Source organism: Haliaeetus albicilla, chromosome 25 (genome assembly GCF_947461875.1).
Source record: "Haliaeetus albicilla chromosome 25, bHalAlb1.1, whole genome shotgun sequence".
NCBI classification, from domain to species: domain Eukaryota; kingdom Metazoa; phylum Chordata; class Aves; order Accipitriformes; family Accipitridae; genus Haliaeetus; species Haliaeetus albicilla.
In genome coordinates this window covers 19,432,830-19,453,660 of record NC_091507.1, presented here as the reverse complement: position 1 = coordinate 19,453,660, position 20,831 = coordinate 19,432,830, and the positions used below count along the sequence as shown (strand labels likewise).

The 20,831-nt window shown below is 46.8% G+C and overlaps 1 protein-coding gene across 4 annotated transcripts; it reads right to left on the bottom strand.

Moving 5' to 3' along the window:
- Window positions 1-1,609: 1,609 nt before the first annotated feature.
- Window positions 1,610-19,760, bottom strand: ECRG4 (ECRG4 augurin precursor). Of its 4 annotated transcripts, XM_069770156.1 has the most exons (6): window positions 19,512-19,760; window positions 7,283-7,347; window positions 6,522-6,619; window positions 5,775-5,822; window positions 3,933-4,090; window positions 1,610-1,996 (listed from the first exon to the last, which is right to left on the bottom strand). In XM_069770156.1, the coding sequence occupies exons 3-6, from the start codon at window positions 6,604-6,606 to the stop codon at window positions 1,835-1,837; spliced, it is 453 nt and encodes a 150-aa protein (XP_069626257.1). In that variant the 5' UTR covers window positions 6,607-6,619; window positions 7,283-7,347; window positions 19,512-19,760; the 3' UTR covers window positions 1,610-1,834. The 4 variants fall into 4 exon arrangements, with proteins under 4 accessions (XP_069626257.1, XP_069626256.1, XP_069626259.1 ...); XM_069770155.1 differs by lacking the exon at window positions 7,283-7,347 and having other exon boundaries at window positions 19,512-19,754; XM_069770158.1 differs by lacking the exons at window positions 7,283-7,347; window positions 19,512-19,760 and adding an exon at window positions 7,413-7,437.
- Window positions 19,761-20,831: the final 1,071 nt, after the last annotated feature.

Below are 20,831 nucleotides of genomic sequence, written 5' to 3'. Positions count from 1 at the left end.
TTTTGATAGGACACAAAATGAAAGTATTCTTCTAGGAATAGGTGTTTTCCAACTGTGCAAAAGAGTGTGTGCTTGACTTAGAATATGATTATTCTGTATTTGGAATAAAGGGTCTTCTACCAAGGAAATACGCCAGTTTAAACCGATTAAACTGGCAAGGATTCCACTAAGAGCAAATGCTCCAAAACCTAGGGGAAAGCTGAGTTTTTGGAGCACGTTAGGCTAGCGCGTATCTGTGCGTGCAGAGGAGAAGCGACTAGCGTGTTTGTTCAATTTGGCTCCCTCGGCAAAAACCTGGAAGGGTTGCTGCAGGGAGCGGGATAGTGCTGGACTGCCTCTCCTGGACACCAGTCCATCACACAGCGGGGGCTTTAAGTGAAAGATTAGGAAATACACTCAGAGTTAAGAAAGAAGTAAGTGAAGTGTAAAGAATGGTGTTACCATGATCCATGCTTTGGAAATTTTTTGTAAGCTTTAGGTGACAGACAGCTAAAGCGTCCATGCTGTTTTCTCTGACTGCTAGAGTTTGCAGTATGCATTTCATCTCTCTTTTTATGCCGATTCTTCAGCTCCAGAAGTCATGGAGCAGCCAGCCTTCCTCACCTGCCCCTTCCTCATCCTCAGTGCTTGTCAAGCTCCAGCAGGGCTTTCCCCCACCAAGCTCCTCCTGAAGCCTGGACAGCTGAAATCTCCCTCCCAGGCTTAGGTCTGCCTGAGGACTTTAGAGTAACAGGAGAGAAGCAGCGACATGGCTGATGTTGCTGTGGCAGAAAAGTTGGTTGTATTTTGGGGTTCTTAACACATGCAACCCCACCAACCAACCCCCCCTTTAATCCACTCTACTTCGTTAACAAATGCCTAGTGTCTGATACATGTTGATGTGTCTAGATTCCAGTTTGAATTGGGGATAGAGGGAACTTCACGGTAGGAAATTATGTCTGGGGACTGCGTTGGATACTGTCTGATACTAACCTCATTTTAAATAGCTTAGTTTGTTATTTTATTCCAGACTGAAAGCTTGCAGCTAAGTGGAAAGGCCACAAAGGGGAGTATTCGTTAAAGATAACCTTTGGGTTATCGTGCCTGGGAGGGGTTGCAGCCATTCGGGTTAGATGCTCTGCGTCTGGGCGATTACTTCTGACGGCAGGTTGCTGCACGGAGCCCTTTCCCTGGAGAATCCTTTCCTTTCACAGGCTTTGCAGGGAGCTGAGCTCCTCTGCACTGAATTTAGCTTTTGTGAACATCTGTGTCCTTGCCCCAACAGGCACTAGAAGTGCCACGTCACTCAGGTCTGGAGGGCTGTGCACAGTAGGTATGGAAATAGCAGAGGAGGCAACAAGGCAGCACTTCTTCAGTTGAGAGGAATGGTTTTTTTTCTTTTCTCTCCAAGAATAATAGGATTTATTTGTTGACACAAACCTGAATGAGCAGGCACATCTGAAATGTGTTGGCTTATATTACGTATTCTAGATGCCAAACTAGATGATAAAATGTAATTTTGCAATTGATTGTAGGAGAGCAAATGGAAAAGCCCTTTGAAAAGGAATCTGTAGTAATACAGTTGGAATGAAACTTGCTGTTACAAACTCTACTAAATAATGGCAACCTGTTTATTTTATCAAAAAAGCTTTATTTCTATAGCACTTTATATATAGTGTACTACTAAGTAATGATAATTAAAAAAACCTTCATGTTGCTTGCTTCAAATCTGGCAGTTCCTTTACTCTTGCTATTTTACATGAATAGAAGGAAAGCAGGGTCATTCTGACTGAGGGAGGGCTCAGCCTTGCCCAATGCAGCCCTATAGGCACCAGCTATAGTAAGATAAATGGCATTAGTAATCATCATAGTTGACACCTGCTCCGTGCCTGAAGGTGTGCGGGTTTCGTGGGCCAATTGGGGAATCTTCATCGTAGTGGTGTTGGTAGTATCCACCATAGTATTCATTACGAGCACGCCCTAAGCTTGTCCAGTAGGAGATGTCATCTTCAAATTTCTGCCAAAAAAAAAAAATACTTGCTTTCCAAGCCTGGAACTTTACAACGAAGAGAGTGAAACAGAAGTGGTGCAAGAGGTTCTCTTTTGGAAATTCAGATCCTTTGCGTATTTGTCAAAACGAGATCTTTAGATCTGAGGGGTTTTGTGACTTGTACCTACCTCTTCTATGGGATTATCAGGGTCCGGAGTGCAGGAATTGTCCTGCCCAGCCCCACCTGGGACCTGCCCCCTCTGCCTACTGTCAGGTGCTTAAATCAAGAGCGCCTGCAACTGAAACGTGCACTGAGCACCTTTAATATTTCTATTACCTTTTCAATGGTGAACTACAAAAACATGTCACTGTTTTGCACTTTAAAGGTTTGGTTCTCCATTGCCCCGTGCCTTTAGTTACGATGTCCCTGACTGCAAAGTAGGTGCAACAGGCTTTTGTTTTATGCCTGTGATCTTTCGCTCCCATTTTGCATGGTAAAAACGAAGGTACAGTGCAGCCTTCTAGCTATGGAAACGCAAGAAGCAGTTCAATTCTGCTCACAACAGCAGAGGAAAAACTGTGTGCAAGGATATCAAATACTTGCCAAGCCAAAGCCTTTCCATCTGAATGACTCTTTGGAAATATTTTTGGCTGAGATTTGAAAAAAAAGTTTTGCAAAATACACAATGGGTAAGTATGGCCCAAGTCCTTTGCTGGAACAAACAGTTATTTCATTGTTAAAACTGTGTCTTAATACCCAAGAAAACCTACTAAGTGGATTCATTGTATCCCACAACAGACCTCATTTCAGTTTTTGAATTGCACACAGGAACTCAGAGGAGAATTCATCTTATGTGCATGGTTTGTCCTTATTACTTACTTCTTGGTATTTGCCCCCAGTCTTCAGTTTCTGATGCATAAAACCACTTTTCCCATTTTTCCTATTCCTATTGGGGGAGGGAGGATATAGCCATGCTGTTAAAAAGTCACTTTTATCTGCATAATGTCCGGGAGGATACAAAAAAATGTATCCTTCATTATTTCAGTTCAAGCAAAGGATTATTTTTCTAATTGTTCCAGCTTTGAAAATGAGTGCATTCATCTTCTAAGCAATCCACGTAGCATGAAGGCCCAAAATGTACTCCAGTTTGCCTGTGCCAATGCAATCACATTAAACATATTCACACAGCTGACAGAAGCCAAGAATTCAACATCTATAACTATTTTTACCTCTTATTAACGTAGAAATTATTCTACATGTGGAACTGCAACTAAATGCACATTTTTCGCCCTATTTTGCCTATTTCAGCATCTGTTTAGCAGAGCTGGGAACTCCTGATTCCACTCCAGTGTTCTTCCAAATTAACTTTTTTAAAAAAAATGTATCCTCCTCATTTGAAGGGAGGTTGGCTGCATGTTATTGAAGGGTTTTCCTTTCACATTTAGAGTGGAGGCACAGCTGCCAGCGCTCGCAATGGTCAGGAGCTGCCCGTGCCACAGAGGCACGTGCCTGCATTTCGTGGGTAATGTTAGTGCAGTTTCACTGAGGAGTGCCAGTCAGGGCCAGCATGGTGTGGATTTCTCACCATGTTAAAAAACAAATTGATTAGGTTGAGGCTGCCAAATTAATTTCCTGAAATACGATTGATTGCTTTGGGTCTGGCCACCTATTTCTCAAAGCAAACTTTGGTTGCAATTCATTAAGCTGAAGTCCAGTAGCAGGCAAGAGCTCCACATGAGATTTTGATGTCACTTTTTTTCGATTAACAACGCAGGAATCTCTAACAAATAACGGAGCTTATATTTCTGTGCAACATTTGCTACTTTAAAAAAAAAAAAAGAAATGGCAGTATCTGTGAACAGAAGCCAGGTAGCTTCTCCCCGGGTGCCCCCGTGGCTGTGCATCCATGCTCGCAGCCGTGTATTCTAAAGCTTTACCAACCCTTGAAAGCCTTATGCTCACCGCCTCGTCGAATCCCAGGTAGAGGAACTGCTGGTACCACTGCTGTACGTCGGCCTGGCTTCTGTCCCAGAGCTGACGCCTCTGCCGTCTCAGGCTGCTTAGGAACTCCTTGGCCACCGCTTCTTTCACTGACACCTCGGGCTTCGTGGCAACAGGGGCTGAAATTAATTCCCCCCCCACCCCCCCCCCAGAAAAAAGGCATGCCAGGAAATTTTTAGTCAGCCTGAAGCGTACGGCTTGCAGCAAGTAAGAAAATGCTTCTTGTATTATGCCATCACCTTTGTGCTTGGCAGCCCGACGCATGTAGCAGCAGTAACAGTAATAAACCCAGCAATCATCGGTGTAATAGGATTTCTCAGCTGCCCTCATTCTCTTGGATTTTCAAAAAGCTCTTCTGAGCTCAAGGACAGAAGCTAAGTGAGGTATTTAAATAAATAAACCCAACCTCAAGGAGCATATACACAATGCGTTTGTGCTTTGTGGAGAGAACAGGAGACCGGCCTCTGTGTGCTGCTGTTGCAGAAATGGGAATGAAGATGTGAGGTGGAGTTAAAAAGCGTGAAGAAGCTGGAGTAACACTAGTAACAAGCTGGTGAAGGGAGGTGTACCTCGGAAGGGTATGGATGTGAGGACTGGCTAGCCCCCCGCTGTGCATAGAAATGATAAAACGTGGTAGGATGTTTGGTCATCCTGTGAAACAAGAAGCACGAGTAGGAGGAATGTCTTGGCTTCAGGGGGTTCACTGCAATGAGGGAGAGACCAAGAACCCGGGTGCCGATGGGTATTTTTGGAGGATGCGAGGGAAGAGGCTGGAGCAGACAGGGAAGTCAGGCGGAGATGTGAAAACCATTGAAGCAGGAGCCGGGCAGACTCACGGGGGAGGCAAAGGACTGCAGCGGGCAGGAGAGTCGAGAGGTAAAAGTGATGGATGAGTTGTCGCGGGAAGAGTGGGAAACGGCAGGCTGCCCTGCAGTGATGAGCTGGAAACCGATAACTCCCAGTGTGCTGGAGCTGGGTGTTATTACTGGGAAGCGGGACAGCTGAACAAATGCCGTGTGAATGAGCCTCACACGTGGGATGCTGCCAGCGAGGGAACCAGTACTGCATACTTAGCCCGCTCGCTTTAGCGCGCAACTGGAAAAGGGGAGCGAGGCTGGAATTAAGGGGCTGCGTGCTCCCTCCATCACCAATTCAAGGCTTTGCAGCTCTTCCTGGTCTAGGCCATGTTGTCTGCAGGCTCCAAAAGCCTTCTCCTGGATGGTCCCTCTCACCAGGGGACCTGAACAAACACGTGGACTGCTGCTGGACTGCGTAGAAAGCGGTCTTCCAAGAAGGGGCCAAGAGAACAAAGGGAACAAGTGAAAGCATCGCGAGCAAGCCCGCTTTGCACGTTTTCTTCTCTGCACCTGAGCCAGCAGTCTTTCCGTGCATTGTAATTCCTTGGAAAAGCTTGTGACTTCCCAGAATAAACCAGATAAATGCCACGGCTGCCGTGCATGTGCTGGAAAAGGTAGGTGCTATACGCTGCGCAGAGCAAAACATAGGCATGCTGCCTGAGGCTGGGAAGCTTGGTTTTTGGAGGGGGCTGCGGTAAGTAGAGCCTCCAGCCTCGCCAATTCCGAGTCCCAAACGGACACGCAGGCACAGGCTCCGTACGTGCGGAGGTTTTGGTTCAGTACGTAGCGAGAGCGGCTGTGAGCTACCGGCTTTGAACGGGGTGTTGTACGCTGCTCCTCTGCCTGCCTGCTTGGAGCCGGAGGTAGAGGGACAACGCTTTGACCGATAGCAGCAACTGCCTCAAAGGAAAAATAAGGGAAAGCACTTTGCTGTCTCTTTACTTACCTTCGCGTTTCTGAAGCATCAGTTTAAGCTTATTTCCCCTTGAAACATCTAGACAAAAATAAAACACCGGCATTTACTAAGAAGGAAATAACAACCCAAAAAAGGTCGTATCTCAAAAAATACTCGAAGTATTTTTGCCACAGTTCCAGCTCAACAGCAAGTTTTTCCCAATGCCTCCCTTTGCTCCCATTTCCATGCTCGAGCGCAACATATGCTGCAGGGAAGCTTCTGACACTCCAGCATGCTCTCCCCAGCTCTTCTTGGCCAGGGCACCCCAATACTGGCCTTCTTCACCAATTAAATTATTATATTTTTCAGCAGAGGACCGCAGCTGGTCCCAGTACCGTGACACAGCATCCAGGGTGGCACGATAATCCTGGAAAACCCTTGTCACAGGGAGCGAGGGGCATGCTAACAACCAATGCTGCAAAATTTTTCCTTGCCGAAAAGTCCCAAAGCACATCAAAGCTGTTGTCCTGCTGAAGCCCTTTCCCAGAAGGGATCCAAGGCTTTAATTTAGCCCAGGGCTGGGCAGTGCAACAGGAGACCTGCGAGTACTCAGCTGCTCCCAAACGCTTTATTCACTGGAAAACAAGCTCTTTTAAAAAAAAATGTTCAACTTGCACAACTTTTGGAGGGACTAAAAGCGTTCACCCACACGGGAGGCCAGGGGAAGGCTTTTTCCCATTCCCCGGGACATTTCGGGTTAGAATTTCCCTCCCCACACCCCAGCCTGCACTCACTCACCAGGGGCTGTGCAGAGCAGCGGGAGGAAGACGAGGAGGAGGAAGGCAGCCCCAGGCAGGGCCCCGCGGGGGCACGGCAGCGGCATGGCGGCGACCCACCTGGGCGGGAGGAAGATGGAGATGATGGAGCCAGAACTGGAGCCGGAGCAGTCCGACCCGACCCGACGCCACGGGGAGGGGCAGGGAACGCTCCCAGTATCGGCAGCCGTGGGCTCCCGTGGTCGTGTGCGCTTTGCGTTCGAAGGTGGAGTGAGATGAGTTTTGGCAGGATGAGGCATCCAGGCTTTTGTTTGCCAGTTCCCAGCAGCACTTTTTTTTTTTTTTTTTGGTGGTGGTTACACATAATCCAGCGCAACTGGCAAAGACCTTTCAGCAACTCCTGCAGGCTTTTCTTACAGGGGAATTAAAAAAAAAATAAATAGCTGTAGCACGTCATTTAACATTTCTCTACACGTAAAACCCGTTTGTCAGTTGCCTGTAACAGCAGACGAAAAGCAAGAGCTTGTCTTGATGGGAAAACAAAATCGGAATCGACCAAAGGTGGCTTAGTTCAGGTTTTTTTCTCCCTCCCTCCCACCCCTCAAGTCCACAGAAAACCACAATGCATTTTAACCGCTCAGCTTTAAAAGAAATAATTCAGCTTTCTTTTTCTACATATAGACAGGTTTAGCTTATAGTAAGACCTCAGGGACCAAAAGCTGAACTCACAAACTGAAAGTCCTTGCTCAGCAGGATCGTAACTGTAATGGTGCCTAAACTTAGGCTGCCTTTTCCTAATTCGGACTTCAGCTTCCCTCGGTGAATTCGGCTTCTCTCAGCTCCTTCCCCTGCAAATGCCAGAAACACCCCAGGTGAAGCCTAGCGAAATCCTTGCCCATCCTCGGGCACAAACCTCTCTCTTCCCTCGCGGCAAAGACCCACGACACTTTACGGGCGTCTCGCCTCCTGCTGAAGCTGTGCCAGGGTCCAGCCGGGAGCGCGGGGGGGATTTAAGGAGGGATGAAGAAGAGCCGGGCTCTCTCTGTAACCTGCTTGTGAGAAATCTGGCAACCGCCAGGGCATCGGCTCCCTGATCCAAGGATTGTTTCCAAATTGGTTGCAGATCAGTATGTGTACACACGGTATATATATTGTAGGTGTATATAAATATGTATATCGGATACGTGTCTATATATACGTATACGCGTGTGTATGGCGAGGGAGCTGTGCAGTGGTGTGGCAGCTCCCCGTGATGAGATGAGGAGCCCGTCAGTGCTATTTTCAGGCACAGCTAATTGCGGGAGTGCGACGAGACCCTGTGGCTGGCTTTCCCACGCATCATAAAACGCAGAATCGGCAGCGGCACGGGTTCCCCGCCTGAATCGTCGCTTCGGGTGACCGTCCCCATCGCCCCACGCATCTCTCCCCTTGTGAAAACCATACTTGGAGCTGCACCCAAAGCCCTTCCCCTGCCTCCCTCCATCCCCCAGCACCCTCGAGCTCACGCTCAGGCCTCTCTGCTCATCCCGGCTGAAGCGGCAGCAGCAACAGCTTGAAAAATCAATGTGGTTGCTCCAGCCAAAGTGGCTCGGAGGGGCAGAGCAACTCCCAAACCCCTGTGATGGAAGCACTCGCGTAGGAGACCTGTGTTCCAGCTCAACTACCATGCAGCTGGGAAGCACAATTAGTTTGTCCTTTCTGTCGCTGCTTTTGAGTGTGTTTTTTTTTTCCCCTACAGCCCCATGTTTCAAGCGGCAGCGGACTTAACACCATGTGTTGGAAGCAAACGCCCCTTCTGCTGAATCAACGCACTCTTTCATCAGCTTAACGTTGCCAGCCTCTTCACTAAAACCACCCGAGGTTTTTGGATAGCTAGTTGCAGAATATAGCTAGAAGGGACAGAAGCGAAGAGCACATATGTAAGGCTACATGAAACAGCCATGATGTAGGTAATTTATAAAACCAGGGAGATAACTCATGAATATTTATGGTCTGCTGGTAATGGCAAAGGGTGTTTTGTTCAGCTGGTCGGTTTGTAACGAGCCTTGCGTGGGAGCTGGGCCTCTGCAGGACTTCAGGTACTTGGTGCCTCTGGGCCAAGGGAATACAAAGCACAAAACCTCCTCTGTATGCCAAATATATCACGATGACTTAAGAAGCTGCTGAGATAAAATGCTATCTGGTGAAACCCAGAGAATGGATTGACTCAAGTGCAAGGTTATTGTAGAAAATTGTTGCTCTAGTGGTGGAAGAAGTGATTGACAGAAGAATATAATGCTTAGGGTTAAACTGAGTGCAGTATCTTCCCAGAAGAGGTCAGTTTCTCAGTTCAAGGCACAGAAATTTTTGACATAAAGTAAAAAAGTTGTGTAAAAATATAACACCACTTATTTTCAAAGGCAGCGGTGAAAGGTGACGGGTGTTTTCCCAGTAGCAATCTTTATTTCCTTTCTAGGTTGTTTTAAGGACTAAGGCAGTGTTGCCCTGGTGTTGTAGTAAGACACATTTTTTTTCTGCTGAGCTTGCAACTACTGCACCTTTATTGGAAGTATTTACCTTCAAATGAGCATTCCTGTTTATTAATATGCCTGTAGTACCCCTTTCTGCTATTTGCCACGTAAAAACATAGCCGCTGTGTGTGCACCTGATACTGCGCTGTTTTCCTGGGCTCTCTCTATCAGCAGTGGCATCACCCTCTTTAAAACAGCACGGAGGAGTTTAAGGCTTGTCTTGGGGCTTGGTTTGCTTCCACTGGCACGCCGGTGCTGGGAGCTCTCTGCCAGCACGGCCCCGCAGCATCCCCGAGGGCTCTAGGTAAGCAAGTCTGCGCTAATGACATCATTTGGTTAACTGTCTTTCATCACCACTGGTGATAATGGCAGACTCCTGGTGTCAAAAATTTGTTGAAAGATGTTAATTAATGTCGTCAGCAGGACTGTTCCGCAGACAGCTCCGTCATGAGGAGCGGTGAGCAGGGCCCCTTTCACACACCGTGTAAAACTCCGTCAAGCCCCTTAGCGTAATGAGGAACGCTAATCGGAGGGATGCCCACGCCAGGATAGCAGGATGGAGCTGGCGGGTTTCGCCCCATCCCCAGCATGAGGCGAGGCTATGGTCTTGCAAGCCTGCGTGTCGAGGCAGAAATCTGGGAGCAATCCAAAAGAAAGCCGCTCTGAGCCTGACCTTGAGGAACAACGGGCAGGAGCCAGGCAAGGAGCTCGATGGAGCTGGAGAAATCCCGATCGCCGAGCCTTACTGCCAGCCAGTGTTGTCTTTGGAGCCTGCAGGACTTTGTGTACGTTTTTTGGGGTAAGCAGATAAGATTCCAGCTGATTTTGTTAAACACTTCTGCAGCTCGCTGCCTGTTTCGCCAAACTGCTCAGGTGACCCCGTTTCCCCTGCGTCATCTCCGAGTTTACGTGTTGTGGTTTTAAGCCCGGTGGTTTCTACAACTACCTAAAGTGATGTGGGCGTGTGTGGCTGTTTAACAGATCTGAACTAAACCGGGGAAAAATCTCGGCCCCAAAGCATCACTGAATTTGTGTCTGAATGCCTTTATTATTATTGTACATTTTCCCTAAAATTAAGTACAGAGAGATTCCTGAATAGCAGAGTGACACCTCTGCTTTCGCATCTCATCACAGGAGCTGTTGAGAGAACTGTGTTGTGTTCATTAAAATGTAAGAGATAGCATCAGTAATGACCATTCAAGGTTATTCAGAAATTCAAAGCAAAAAAAAGGGCGTTAAAAAGGTTGATCTTGGTTTCTTTCCTTCTTCTTTTATTAAGCTTCATGTTTTCAAGCATTTCAACACAATAATGTTTTTAAATGTAGTGTAGATTAAATGCTCATATAATCACAGGACTCCCAAAGCTGGATTTTCAAGGAAAAAAACCCACCAAATATAACAAGACTTATGGTAAAATACTGGGACCTGGCATGAGCTTATTAACTTAGTAGGCAAATAGATAAGTTGGAAATTGGCCAAGGATTGCAGGAGATGACACTTTGTCTTTTGCAAAGAAGCACCATGAAGATTTTGATGATCTGCTGAAATGACCCATTTGATCAAGAACAGGACAGCGTTGAACAGTGTTCCCGACACTGAGAAAATTATTATTTTCTGTTTATGAGGATTTTACAAAATCTCCCAGCCATATAGGCCTGGTCACTAGCCTTAGGACAGAGGCACTTGGCACCCCAGATTGCTTTCTGCAGCCTGTTCCAAGAAAACTGCAGGAGTCATGTTTTCCTTCCAGACAGAAGGGAGAACATTTAAGTCATTGGTCAGTTCTTTCCAAAACATTTTGAGTTTCATACTATTTCTCCCACTGCTCCAGAGTCCTCCTGACAGTGACAGGACCAGCCCCAAGTCCCAGGACAAACACCTTTGCTTTAAGGAAAGTTTATTTGTTGCTGGCTACGGGTCTCGTTGGCCTCGACACATGGTTTGGGACACATTTCACCCACTGCATCTCATCTGGTCGCACCATTACTTCGGTCCATGTCATTAATTAATATTACTGTTTATATTTTCCATAGAAGATAGCTTAAAATACAGTCTTTCCTTTTTTTTCCTCTGTGCTTGGTTACTGCTGGTATTTTCTGTAGCTTCTGGCTCACCCTGTCAGATAAGAAATGGTGTCTGTTGGTCTGTCCATCCTCCTCCCTTCACTAACTGACAGTGCTTTGCTGCCCTCACTACAGAATTAACCTTATTGCTCTCGTGATAAGCACAGTGAGAAGCAGATTAGTTCGGCAACATTATCTGATCACGGCTGCTTCTTTCTGCAGAGGGACACAAAAAATTCTCTCTCTAAGAAATCCTTCTCCTTTTTCTCTTTCACTGCCTCCAGTATATTTTTAGGATAAACCTGTAAGTATATAGCAAGTCTGCGAGTCCGATCTAACAGGGAGGGAGATGGAGGGGGACTGTAGTACATTACATTGCATGTCTTTTTACCACAGCCTGATTTCATTCGAATCACTCTTTCTTTTACTGCTGTCTCTCGGGACAATTATTTTTATGCTTCAGAACATTTTTTCTGGACTCTTATTTCTGAGCTATTTTTTACTTATTTTCATTCCCTTATTTTATTATTCACAACCAGAATGCATGCACACTCTTTAAAAAAAAAAGAAAAAAAAAAAAAAAGCACCCAAGAAACAGGCTGCAACTGTTCAAAGATTAGTAAATGCAAAGTCATAAAATCTAAAATTTAGCAATTTGGTTTTAGCATCCCTCTTCCTACACATTATTGCTGTCTTAATGGTTTGTACACGTTCCAGTTCTTTCCCCAAAACTCTGGGCTTACTCATGGGGTGGGTGTTACTGATATAATAAAAAACACTCTCTGACCTTGTGCTACATCATCTCATCAGTGACCACGCGCTGTTCACGGTGACCGAGCCCTTCCCTGAAGAACGTCCCATACCACCGCCAGCTGCCCTGTCCTGGCTGTCAGGGTTTCCCTGTCTTCCCAAGCCCTCAAGCAAATCCTCATCACGACAGCATGATTTCCTCCCTTATGCTTCACCAGAAAGCTGTTTTGGGGACACACCACCATCACGTCAGCAAATGCAAGACCAGGGGAAGCTGCGAGAAGAGGAGTTTCTTGCAAGCCCAGCCACCTTCAAACACTTGGGCACCTTCATCACAGCTGGAGGAATATTCCTCCCCTCACCACCCGCAGCCCTAAACTCCATCGCAAAACAGCGTACGTGAGTCTCTTCCTTTGTAAAGAGTATCACCAGAGGAGCCAGCCTTTCCAGCGCACAGTTCAGTACCTTCTGATGAATCCAGCACAAACTGGAGGACGGCTGGGAACTGGGTTGTTCTTCCCAAGGCAGCTGCCTAACCCTGAAGAGCTTGAGTCAATGTGGTGGCTTGCTACTACCAATAGAAGGAAGACTCTCTGCCTGCTGCTACCTGGTCCTCCCCTTGTACCTACACTGGCTCTAGTACTTTTAGGAGCCAATTCAATGTGCTAAAACAGCAGACCCACAGTCAGGTTTACTCCTGCTGGGTTAGTTTTCTTCAAGACTAGTGAGCTGTGATGGCTCAAGTAGGTGGTTTGCAAGAGCTGGGGCCAAGGAAGAAGGGAGAGTATGGCCAGAAGTGGGACTGGGGTGAAAATGGTGAAACAGAACTTCTCCTTTTTGCTGGAGGAAGGTATTAGGTCTACCGCACCCTGCGGAATAGCTGAGGGTCGGGTTCAGTCGATGAGCCCGAGCAGAGCAGAGCAGAGAGAGGGGTGATCTGAACACAGACCGATCCCATCCCACCCGAGCACCCCACTCCGATCGCCTCCTCTTCCCAGTTTGCATTTGAGGCTTGAGCAATGCCTAAAACTGCTCCCTTACAGGCCAAATTGGTGCCTTCGTGACCCTTTAGCGATGACTCGGATGCCTGTTAAATTTGGGCACGCTCCAGGGTGGATTTCTGCCTCTGCGGGGAAGTTTATGAGCAGAACGAGTTTGCTTGCGGAGGAGCAAAGGGCTTTGAGGCAGTGACAGGTCGGCTCGACCCAAGGTTTCCTTCCCGGTGCCTCAGTCCCAGCAGCGATGCGCGACAGCGTGGGAGGCAGGGCAAGCCCCGCACATCTCCGCTGCAACCTCACCAGCGTGGACGTGAGCCTCAGAGACCTGCAGGGACGCAGCGCACGCCTACCGAGCATGTGCTTTGAAACTATTTTTTTTTCTTTTTTTAAATTTGAAATGGGACAAAGTGGGGTTGTTTTCACGGCGAAGGCAAAGGGGCGCATCCCAGAGAGCTGCTGCCACCCCTCGCTCTGTTTGAAGCCCCTGTTTCAAGACCACAGGAGCCAGAACATCGCCTGAAGCCCACCAGGCATTTTTAGCATAAACAAACCAACCTGCAATCCCCTGCCTGCCTTCTCAGGCAGGTAGGAACCACACGGGCTGAAATCTTCAGCAGCACCGCCAGCCTGCCTGCTGCAGGCCCCCCGGCACGCAAAACGTCTGCCCGAATGGCCGAAATACGGCAAAGCCATCCGCGGCGGAGGGCAGGCGATTGCTCTCTCCTCGGGTCGAACGTGAGCCTTTGGGAGCCTTAATAACAGGCAGCGTGTCCCAGCTCGGAGCACGGTTCTCAGGTTATCAGAGCAGAAACCTCGCTTGTCTTCGTGACATTATCACGTGTGACCTTACACCTCTCTTGATCTGCTTTGTGGCCGCTCTTGCTGGCTCTGCTTTATATCTGCGCTTTCCAGTTTCACCAGCACCCTGCCCGTGAACAAGCCCGCGCCTCTGTTCATCTGATGTTAGATTACCTTTCTGATTTACGGTTCGGTTTGTTTCCAGGAGAATGCACTTTCTGTAGTCTCTCCGTGCTGCTGCTGCTGAGTAAGAGATCGTGACATCTTTAATCTTCCCGTATGAAGCCCCACTGCACCCGGCTGTGCTTGGATGCCGGAGACTTCAAAGGGCGCGTGTGCCAACCTGGCAGTGCCACGGCTGCGGGGTATGGAAATTTAAGGGGAGATTTTTTTTGCCCGTTGTGATCATTTAGGCGTCTGTCCTGCCAGTATTCATGCACGCATGTATTTTTAATCATAAGAGCCCTACAGAATCCCGTTTATCTCAGAAAGGTTAAATCCCAGTCTGCTGCCGCTACGCCTGGGTCTCGCAAAACGCCGTCGTACAGAAACGTGGCTCCCTTGGAAGGGCAGGCGTTCCATCCTCGGCTTTTTGCTCTCCTGGGGCTGTGTTCGGTGGGTGCCGGAGGGGAACACCGCCGGGCTCTGATCCCAACACCCGGCACAGGGCCTGACCCAGCTCACCGCAGGGCCCATTAGTTCCGTCTGTGCTAATTAGGGCTGCACAGCTGCTGAACTCAAGCGGGGTCTCCTTCACCCAAGCAGAAGAACCTGCCCACAGTTGTGGATGTAGGCAGGCTTCTGAAGTCCCTGCTAGCTCCTCTTGGCGTTGACGTAATTGCTCTTACGCCCTGGAGCTCCTGCCACGGGGGATGGATGTGGCACGGAGGAGCTAATACGCTGCCATCCATCTCCAGCATGTGGTTTGCTCTCCGTCAGAAATGTCCCGGTGGGTAAGACAGCCCCGTTCTGGGCCAGACCAGATATACACTTTAAGCAGAAAGCTAATCTGCTTCAGAAATAGGAATTCTGAGGCTGTAATTCTTCAAGGTGGGGTGAGCGATTTAATCGCTTACTTCTACCAAAACCAACACAAAAGTCTTTTGCCTCCTCCTTTCTCAAAATCTGCCACTATAAACCCTTGTGTCCAACTCCCTTTTTTTTTTTTTTTTTTCAAGGACGGCTGCAGTGATTTTTGCTTTAAAGAACATTTTCCTGGTTTAACATCTCTTCACACCCTGCACTGCAGATCTGTAGTACTCTTCTAAGCAAAGGACAGTGACTGCTTTTCTATTAGGTAACGTTACCACCTAATGGCCACAATGGAAAGATGCTTTCACCCGATAATTAGCAACGATGCAGAGGCTGTAAGTCTAATACATATTAGCTGAACATTATTTGGAGCTGGGGAGGACCTGAGCAGGGTAATTACACAGTGATGCTCTGGTGACACTGATCTCTTTCTCTCCCATGTGTGTCCATGTTAGCCATACAGAAGTGAGTAAACACGCAGACAAACCTTCGAGGACTTCTTGTACCTTAGAGAAATGAGACACGAGCACAGTAATGAGTACATGATAGATCAGGAGAGGCCGTGCAGTGGTATTAGATTGTTTCTTTCCACTCAAGTAATGACTCGGTTAGGAACGTCTTCTTAAAGATGGTCATTTAAACTTTCATTTTTCATGTTGATTAACGCAGATGCAGGGACAGTATGTAACATCCAATATAACTTTGCTGTTGGTAATCACTTGTTAATCAGAGGCGGTAAGATCATAGAATCATTTAGGCTGGAAAAGACCCTTAAGATCATCGAGTCCAGCTGTAAATCTAACACCGCCAAGTCCACCACTAAACCATGTCCCTAAGCACCACATCTGTATGTCTTTTAAATACCTCTAGGGATGGTGACTCCACTGCTTCCCTGGGCAGCAGGGAGGAGACAGGAGCAGATAGGAGGTTTGCTGCCTTTTTCTTCAATGAAGAGAAAACCGGGGAGCCCAGATCAGTCATGCTTTGAAGCATCCAGCACCTGATGTGGGAGCACATTTTTCAGAGACCTAGCCTGGCCTGCTGCTGAGCTGATTTTAGGCACCATGACAAGAAGAATCCTGGTCTTGTTGATTCAAATGCAACACTTGTCCTTGGGTTTAGTAAAATCAACACTTTACCCTTGATCATTTCATAGGGAATTTTTGTCATGGGGTTTGGGTTGGCCATTTAATGAGAAATAGTGTTACAATTTAAAAAAAAAAAAAAAAAGAGCCCAATATAACCAAATCACTGAATCATTACAAAGCCACTAAATATGCCTATGGAAAAGCTTTTCCATAGTACTAACCTTACATGATGTATTAATTTATTTTTTTACTTAAAAAAAAGCCATACTGAAATGTATAGAGAGGAAGGAGAGAAATACACAGAAGAAAGAGAAGAGGAATGCACAGCAGAAAGAACGGAGGAATACATAGCGGAGAGAAGACTTTTTATCTGAAAAACAGGAGCATATGTTGTAAGGTATATATTTTAGTAAAGAAGCCAAACCCCTCAACTCTCCACTACTGTCACCATTCCTATACAGTTCCCATCAAACCTACAGTCTCAATATGTGAAACGATCCATCAGTCTCCCCTAGCCATGGAGAGATCCTGCTGCCCAAGGCACAGATTGATTTCCCTGCGAGCGCACAGACAACTCCAGGCTAGGCTAAAAAAAGAAGCAAAAAGTAAAACAAAGGCTGACAGAATACCTTCATTTTGGTTTCATTATAGACAACTTCCACCTCTTATTTTATCAGAGGTTTCTCTCTCATATTCATCTCTGGTTTTCACTTAAACATCACATACTTTCATTTAAAAATAAGTTCTCACACAGAGAACTAAACTCTTATAAGTAAATAAACAATACAAACCAGGAATATTATTCAAAGATCTAAGCACATTCTCCACATAGCAATATATTGGAAAAAAAATATATATAATCTGCCTCTTCCCTCCCCAGACTATGTGAGCAACTTCAGGAATGAATTATCCAAAATGATCTGAGGCTGAGTTTGTGACAAGAACAATTACAGTTATGAAACGTGTATTTTTTTTTACCAATATTTGAATTCTGTGCACTGGCAATGCCTGTGCAGATAGCAGAGCAGCCTCCCTTCTGGAGTGCTTATAACCTAATCAGATGTTTAATGGGCTCAGAGTCTAACTTGTGAGGAAATATCTATCTATCTATCTATCTGTCTATCTCAGATGGGTGTTAACAAGCATGTGGAAGGTATAAGACATTTTTCCTGGACAACACTGGAACAACTTCAGAAGGATTGTCTTGGACTACGTGGATCTTTCTTAATCAGTGACGGAGGGAGGGTGGTTCTTGCTAAAAGACAGTCTCTGTCACAAGTACTCTTCTTGACCCTGAAACGTGAGTTTACACAGGGATGTCAGAGGATCTGAATTATGTAGGTGGTCAGCCCAGAGTGATGCCTTCTAGCCTTAAAATCAATGCATCTCTCTCAGATGCGAAAGGAAGGAAAAGACAGGCGATAGCGTAGAGTTTGTACATTTACAAATCACCCATGAAATTGATTGCTCCATATTTACACAAAAATGTCAGCCAAAGCCAACTTTCCTTCAACCTAACCGTTATCGTTTTCCCATCAATTGCACGGCAGTGGTTTCAGGCAATATCGGAAAAAGGACGATGGCTGATGACAGTGCTACGAGGAGCGGAGGGGCTGCAGGTGAGCAGCAGAGCAGGCAAAGGGTGGTAGCGTAACAGATCGGAAAGACCAAGGGGCAAGAGCGGGACCCAATTCTGCAAGGCCTTGACAAATTACATTTACTCTCAGAAGTTAAAGACTTGTGCCTCCTGCTGAGGATGAAAGCTGCGTGGCGAGTGGTAAGAATATTCTCTGCAAGCACAGCCCTCACAAAGCAGAGGTAACAAAGAAAGATGTGCATTTTCCCATTGCTACACCGCGACCCAACCATCAGACTGGCTGACTGCCATAGGGATGGACTGACATAAGGGCTTATCCTTCCTATAAGTGAAAATCCAGGTTTGATCCACGCTCTGTTAACTGTTCAGTTCCAAAGGCTTTAGCATCTTTTCTCAGTAACCACACGTGGCAATCAATATTTTCAGAAGCTGTTGACACAGCCTTAAAGGCATCCCATCTATGTCTATCAGCAGAGAGCTGCTCATCTCCGTATATCCGCATTAGCATTCACAGGGAATGAAGCAGTATTAGAAAAAAGATATTGAGTATAAGACCTCTAAATAATACCCGCACGGATTTATTACAGTGTCAGTGTGGTGCAACATCCAAATGAACATTCAGGAGAGAAGCCCCAGAAAATATCAGACCCCGCACAGCTTCTTTCAGACAACCCTTCTGTACATCATTAAGTCTTGCCTATAGTAAGTCAAGCCAAACACAGCATGCAAACATTTCTGTATTCCAGCCTGTGCTAAATAAATGTTTTCCCCTATTGTTTTTTAATGACAGATGTTTCCCTTTGAATCTTCATGCACTAGCACAGGTCATCCTACTGTCCCCTTAAAATTCTGCACTTGTACATGAATGCAGGTGAATAAACTGCAACAGTCAAACATGCAGACAAGTGAATAGACCCCTGCATGGAAAATTTTTTTAAAACACTGTCTGTCCATCACCATTCCCTGCACTTGCTAGGGGACAATGTTCTTCCACCCTACTCTCACATTAAAAGCTTCCTTAAACCAGCTAGATTCCTAAAATGCCCAGAGTCAGACTTGTTCAGGAGAGCTCTCCTCTCTCTTAGGCATTTGTTTGAGGCCAAGAATATAGCTTGGCCTAAAACAAGACCTTGGCAGGTCTTGGCAAGTGTTCAGTTCAATGAGTTTAGGAGAAGTCGGTGCCTGATTTAATCGCGTGCCTCCAAACAGCAACCGCAAAGCAGGCTGCCTCTCCCCAGGTCCCCCAGCGTTTCCCTGCACCGCCGCGTTCGTTAGCCGGGGACGTGGTGAATCGTCACTTCTGACCCTTTTAATGGGTCCAGCCGGAGGGATGCAGCAGCTGGGCTGGGACACGCGTGCCCTGTGGCTACGACTGCATCGCCACGCTGGCAGAGTACGCCTTCCGCAGACCTGGTTTGAGTCCTCAGGTTATATCTGGACTAGGAGCTGGTAAAAACCAGCCTTGGGAGGGGGAGCAACCGAGCCGTTACAAACATATTAACTGATGATCAGATCTGAGGATTAAAAGTAATAGTGTGGCCGCTGCCTTCAGCTTGCTTTCAGGAATCACAGTGAAGCTAAGCTACTCAGTCTCCGAGCTTGCTTTTGTAAAAAACAAATACTTTCCCTTTATTCCCCAAACATGGCATTCTTAACTGCACCTATAAATTACTTCTTCAGTCCTCTTGCGTAGCAGCACGGAAGGCAAGTTTTGAAATGGAATCTGACAAATCTACAAAAGTACGTAAACCATAAGGCATCAGTGCTACAAACAGTAGCTTTCATTAAAGTAGTGATTTTTAGTTGTTTCCTCATTGGTCAGCTGCAATAAAGAAAATATTAAGAAACAAACAATAGCATTACCAAAGTCTCTGCTAATATCCCTCTACACCCACTCCTAGTATTTTCAGCCATCTCCTCTGCTATGGAGCGTGTATTCACACCCCGGTGTGCACACACACACGCGCGTGCACAGACGGACAAAGAGCATCCTTCCAGCAAGGAAAATACCCTGCATGAGACTACAGACCGCCGAAGAATAAAACATTTATTTACGATACCCCACAGTTGTTGTCAGGGCAGGAGTAAGACGCCACAATAATTTTTTCTGAAGAACACTGACATGTTTTTGACATTCCTCCCCTTCCTCCAGCAAACAAATATTTTATCAGTTTACCTTTAAAATAATACGCTTCCTGTCTCCTTCCCAAATGCCTGGCCAGAAGAAATGACCTTTCCTGCCACAGAACAAGTTTCTCTTTATTTCAGCATGTCTTGCCTCCTGCAAGCAGGGCAAGAAGCGACCGAGGCTGCGAGCGCGGGAGCCGCGGGACTGCCGGGGATGCCGGGCGTGAAAGGCGCGTTTATTCTGCTTCTCCCGAATCCCAGCCCCTCGGCTGCAGGCGTCTGCTGAGCGCTCCTTGGACCAAGTGTGGAGAATCACATTTCTGCTTAATCAGGCCGGCTGCCTGGAGAAAGATGATTGCAAGCAGATGTGCCCATGTTCTCATCTGAAAGGAATTTGGGGTTTTGTGTCCGCTGTTAGGATGAGCGACCGGCTCCGGGGAGTATTTTAGTGCTCTTTAATTTCTTGCAGGTGCTGGAACCGGTATGCATCGGTGCAGCAAAGCTGAGACCCAGCATCCAGGAGGTGCGTGGAGGGATGGCACACCTAGGGTCAGCAGGAGGGCCGGAGGGAGAAGTCACGACCGGCAGGCTCGTTTTACTGCAGGAATTTGTAAAGACCCGTGCTCCAGGTAAATGCTAGCCATGCTCAAAACCTCGCAAGGCTGCAGCAGCAAAGCTATGTTTTACTCCAGGCGCAGTGGTTTTTACCTATTGTTACAGGGCATCCAGGAGGAATTAACAGGATGGACATCAGTAATATCAAAATAATTTCTGTGAATCGAACTAGTCAGGGACAGACGACGAGTGTGGCATCTGCGTATTAAAAAGCTCTGGTTTCAGTGGGACATCCCAGTAATGTTGCAAATGGCCCAGGGAAATCACAATCAGTTTAAAGAAACTTTTGAGGCAGTTATGGCTGTATTTTGGGGGCACATTATGTATTCTAGACACCAGAACAACTAAGGCAAGATGCATATCCAGGTGTTCAGTGGAAATGGATGTACCCTTTGGATCATACCTCGGGATATCTGGCCACATGAGGGTGAATATTCATAGCCATGGCACATATCTGGACGTATAGTGCCGAAGCAGCTGTATGCAGTCCATATGGTCCCAGATACTCCACACAGGGTTCACCTACAGGCAACCAGCCACACGTCCACATTCATGTAGGAGTACTGAGAAGTGAGGCTGTATTTACTGCTGCCTCTTGGGAGTAACATGATCATGCGGATCTCAAAAATACCACTGCTGTGGCTTGCTGTTTACTGTGCAAAACCCAGTCCACGTAGCCTAGGCATTTAAAACTAAAGGAACAGGACCTGGAAAACTCCAAAAGTTTTTTGTTTGTTTTCCTTTGTTGACTCCA

What these genes read in the sequence shown, in the direction of transcription:
- ECRG4 (XM_069770156.1), bottom strand. Translation starts at nt 6,606, where the DNA reads ATGCCGCTGCCGTGCCCCCGCGGGGCCCTGCCTGGGGCTGCCTTCCTC. An exon ending in GATGCTTCAGAAACGCGAAG is followed by an intron (nt 4,091 to 5,774) that starts GTAAGTAAAGAG and finishes AATTAATTTCAG; the next exon opens with CCCCTGTTGCCACGAAGCCC. An exon ending in ACCTGGGATTCGACGAGGCG is followed by an intron (nt 1,997 to 3,932) that starts GTGAGCATAAGG and finishes TTTTTTTGGCAG; the next exon opens with AAATTTGAAGATGACATCTC.